The 4,638-nt window shown below is 40.3% G+C and overlaps 1 protein-coding gene across 1 annotated transcript in view; it reads right to left on the bottom strand.

The window, feature by feature from the left end:
- Nucleotides 1–1,527: 1,527 nt before the first annotated feature.
- ythdf1 (YTH N6-methyladenosine RNA binding protein F1) overlaps nt 1,528–4,638 on the bottom strand; it is a 7,842-nt gene continuing 4,731 nt past the window's right edge. Inside the window, exons 5-7 of the mRNA XM_008319278.3 lie at nt 4,001–4,634; nt 3,208–3,252; nt 1,528–3,099 (exon numbers count right to left, since the gene is read on the bottom strand). Coding sequence (XP_008317500.1) covers nt 3,085–3,099; nt 3,208–3,252; nt 4,001–4,634 — 694 coding nt within the window. The 3' untranslated portion in view covers nt 1,528–3,084. The remainder of the gene's footprint in view (nt 3,100–3,207; nt 3,253–4,000; nt 4,635–4,638) is intronic.

Genomic DNA, 4,638 nt, shown 5'->3' with positions numbered 1-4,638 from the left:
ACAAAACACCTCCGTCTCTAAACACAAAGCGCCTCTGCGGTGGACGGCATTGTTCGCCCTCCCTCCATCGGCAGGACGCGGAGAGCTCTCCATCCAGGAGCGTCGGCTTCAGGACGTTAAAAAAAAAAAGAAATCTAGCTGTCGCTGCGGAACGAGGACACACACGTTAGAAACCGGACGCAGGCCACGGTTTCATTATGGCGAGGACTAACATTGTCGGGTGTATGTATGAATGTATGTATTTATGTTTATGTAACCGAGGCTACGAATCAGAATGGACATGACGCACACACGCGCGAGAGGGCCCGTGGAAGAAAAAAATAACACCTCCGGTCCTTTGTTATTCAGGAGAAAAAAAAACTGCATTGATTTGAGAGAATCTAAGCTCCTCTCCGGACCCGGATCTCCGCTCATCGTGTTCACAGCGGACCTTGATTTATTAGCTGTACAATTAAGGCACGCGGTGAATGCCAAGAGAGGGATCGCACTCCGCATCGTTCACTAAGATGGAGAGTCAGCGTGGAAACAGATACAGAGACGCAGCAGCTGCAGCGACAGGAACGCACAGGAGAAAACTGCTGCTGTTACACGGTGTCACCACAAGGTGTCGCCGCAGGACTACAATAACTGCTCCTGTTGAAGAGTCGTTGATTCGTTTGCATGTTTGTGTGTACAATTATATAGTATATGATGTATTATGTATTATACTATAAATTGTACAGAGGTTTCAAACATATGGCTCCCGGGCCAAACGAGGGATTTCATAGATGTCAATAATTTACATTTTAAAGATGTACGTTTTAAATGATGGTAGGACACAAAATCTTATAATAATGAATTAGTTTCAGTTAATCATTATTTTTTATCAATTATTAATATTTGACATAATAAGCAATATTATTTTAAAATTATTTTAATGTTACTGCAATTAACATATAGGTGAACGTAAACAACAAAACAGGACTGTCGTAGCTAACGTTAGCTGTGCTGTCAGTACCAGAGCCATTACACTCTTCTACTCGCAGACACATTTTAGCAGTTAGTTGTTACCGTTAGCATGACACATTGCAGTGATAAGAGAATTGTGTTAGCTAACACCCACCCATGTGCTCGTATCCAAAGTGCAATTATTTCACCCGTGCTGAGAAACAGACATAGTTGGCAAAATGAAAATGAAATAGAAAATAGTAATGGAAAAAAAAGAAAAAAAGAACTGAAGTATTTTTAGAGGCTAATTAATATTTACTGTATTTGTAGAAATCCTCTCTGTGGCCGTGAGTAGAAACCGTGACCATCCTTTTGGTTTAGTTTTACCTGAAAAAGAAAAAAAAATCACAATAAGTGAAAATGTATAAAACCACATCTAAGAAGTTTTAGTTTGTTTCCTAAGTGTCTGACTGTGTGTGTAAAAATTTTTTTTTTGGTATGACATAAATAAACAGCCAATTTACTACATCCTGCAGGAGGCACTGTTGCAGCATTCTTTACACAAACATCCTTAGCAGCACAATAAAGCAACAATCGAACCAACAGATAAGTATATCTTTAATAATGAACATGATGAAATCTAAGAATGTGATAGTGACCTCTTGATACAATCGATATTTAATTCAGGGGTGACTTAAAACATTTTTTGCATAACTTTTTATATTCCAATAAGATAATATAACTCTGATTGCTCCAAAGTCGTACTCCCTCTCACTTCTCTCACTCCTGCAAACACACATACATAATACAGCAAGCAATAAAAAGAAAAGAAAAGAAATAAAGAAGAAGAAGAAGTCACAAACATATACCATATAGGCTAGTCTCTGGGTGTTCATACACTTGACAATAAATTGGTTAAGTATAATGCTACAGTTAAACATTTCGAGGCGATCTCAGTTAGAAATGCCGATACATTAAAGCTTACATTTTGTGATGATGATGTTAAAAAGGTTATAGCAATAAAAATGATGAAATGCCAAGATCATTATATTGTTAAGAAAGGGAGAAAACACTAACCGAAAAAAGACAAAAAAAAAAAAAAAATCAAAGTAACGGGCCTGGCTCTTGACTTTTTGAAGCACTACATGCTACATTCCCCCACCTGTTGGAAAAGTGGGGAATGACAGTCGCTTGAACAGAGAAACATTTTTCAAATGTTTTTTCCAAAAAAAAAAAAAAAAAAACACCTTAAAGACTCTTCACTGGACTTTTTTTTCACACTGAAAATCAAACTCGCAATTTCGAAGGAATTTCTGGTGCGGAACAAATTCACCGACAGAATTACTTTGAATCACCATAATAAGGCTCAACTCTGTGGAGGGAAAAAAAAAACAATAAACAAAAGAATAAAGTCATAATTTTCCCCAGATTTCATATTTTAAATGGACAATCATTTGAAGCCAGGCGTTCGTTTTCCCAATGACCTTTTCTAACAGTTACGCTTTCTAATGTCACAACCTTTGCACAATTATGTCAACGCAAAACAAAAACGTTCAGTGTCACATTCCTCCACCAAAGTAAAAACGGCCCGAACATGAAAAAAACCGGGGGGCCGTTTCTGAAGCTTTTACCTCTGATAATATAAAACACAACTGGCCACGTACACATAGCAGACGTTTGTCAATAAAGTGTTGCTCACTCATAAAGATTAACCAATACAAGCACTTAACATGTCTCCAACACACAAACCACAAAGTGAACAGTCACTGAATATCAGCAGCATGTTTTACCAAGAGTTTTAAAACAGACGTGCAGATATTTATATTTAGTTCGAGAATGCGATTTTTCTAGGGGAGCGATAAAGATTTATAAGGCTAGAAAATAACCAAACAAACAAGAAAAATATATATATATATTATTGAAGCGACTCAACCGGTGGAACTAAGTCTGAATCCCTGCACTCCTCCTAAAGACCGGGGAACCAGGAACTGTGTGGCTCAAAATTTGACATGGGCTAAAGCCAGCATCCTTACATAGAAAATAATATTAGTTTTCAATTTCTTTGTGTCCGTGCGTTTTTTCTTTTTGCTCTTAAATTTCAGTACGTCCATCCGAGTACAACGTTGATCAAAGCTTTCAGAGGGCGCCTCCTGCTGTTCACTTCTGACGATCCTGAGGAGGACGACAACGAAGAAAGAGAAATTTTATATTCATGTTCGATCTGATCACAGTCAAATCAGTGAACAGAATGAGAAGATTCTTTTTTTTGTTTGTTTTTACCTGATCCATTCGAGATCGGTTCTGCATCGGTGCAGGTTCGTAGCCCTGGAGAGAATGGAGGGAAAAAAACAAAAGCTATGATAAAGTGTGAGAACGGAGGCTAACAGATTAGCATCTGTACAAAAATACCATAGTTTTATTAGTTATTACGGTTCTTCTGCCTTTGTCCACGACTGAGGGACAGAAACAACACAGTGACTTCAGACTGGTTCAAAAACCTGGTCCTCAATCTGCTTGTGTTTGGACTCGAGACCAGCGAGAACATCAACAAACAGACAGACCAAAGGTCCGACCCATGGACACAAGAGCGTTATCCATTTCTACCACTGTGTGGCAGTGTCAGACACATGAGGAGTCTGATCTGATTAAATGTCTTTTTTTTTCTGCCCATACATGTAATTTAATTAAAAAAACCAACAACCAATCAAATAAAAGATCTCAGTCTATAGAACACAAAAAACCAACAACCAATCAAATAAAAGAGCTCACAGTCTGCAGAACACGTCATTCAAACACTTCCTGAAACCTTGCTGTTCTGCAGCTCGTGCTAATGAGCTAAAACAACAACGTTAGTGATGAAAAGTTTGGCAATTATTTAGACGATGATTCTTAAGGTTTGTCCTTATTTTAGGAAATTAATCTGAAGATACAGTTTTTTTCGCACATATTTACATTTCTTTAGCACAATTTTTTTTCAATTGAGATTAAAATTCAATTTTTATTTGAGTGAATTCTTTCTATATTATTTTTTACCCAAAAACAAACAACAACTGAATCATGAAGAAACGTGTACCTTCTTCACCACCTCCTCCTCCTCCTGCTTCTTCTCGTAGTGGGAGAAGTCGTCAAAGATGGAGGTGGTGTGTTTGTACTGGGCGATGATCTTCAGCACCTGCTTGGCCTTCTCCAGTGGAACCTCTTGAGTGTCACGGGAGTTGGTGACGGGCTTGTTGTCGTTGTTTTCCAGGCGGATGTGGCGCAGCTGACTATTAGGCACGTCCTTTACAAACAACCAGTTCACGTCAAACTTGCCCTTCCACTTGTCCTGCGCCCAAACGCCGGCGCTGGTTCCGTAGTCCACAGGTGAGCGCATCTCTGCCACACCGCAGAAATGCCCGCTGCCGTTGACGCTGAACAACAAGTAGACGGGACCTTTAGAGTTCATGGCTCTGAAGGCCGAGTCCAAGCGCTTATTGCCGTGCTCTGTGCTGCACCAGATGGAGTACTTGATGGAGCGGTGGATGTCGTCCTCCGAGTAGCTCTTGATGATGAACACGCGGCCGTTCTTCAGGTTCCAATCAAAGTCCTTGGGGTTGTAGCTGTGGGCTGCTCTGAGCTTCTCCAGAACAGGGTGGGAGTCCGCCCCGGGCTCGGGGAGCAGACCGCCGCCGCCGCCTCCGTTACCGCTGCCCCCGCCGCCGGAGGAGCCGC

Source organism: Cynoglossus semilaevis, chromosome 10 (assembly GCF_000523025.1).
Source record: "Cynoglossus semilaevis isolate Cse_v1.0 chromosome 10, Cse_v1.0, whole genome shotgun sequence".
Classification (NCBI taxonomy): Eukaryota; Metazoa; Chordata; class Actinopteri; order Pleuronectiformes; family Cynoglossidae; genus Cynoglossus; species Cynoglossus semilaevis.
The sequence above is the reverse complement of the archived record's forward strand: the minus strand, read 5'-3'. Positions and strand labels throughout refer to the sequence as shown.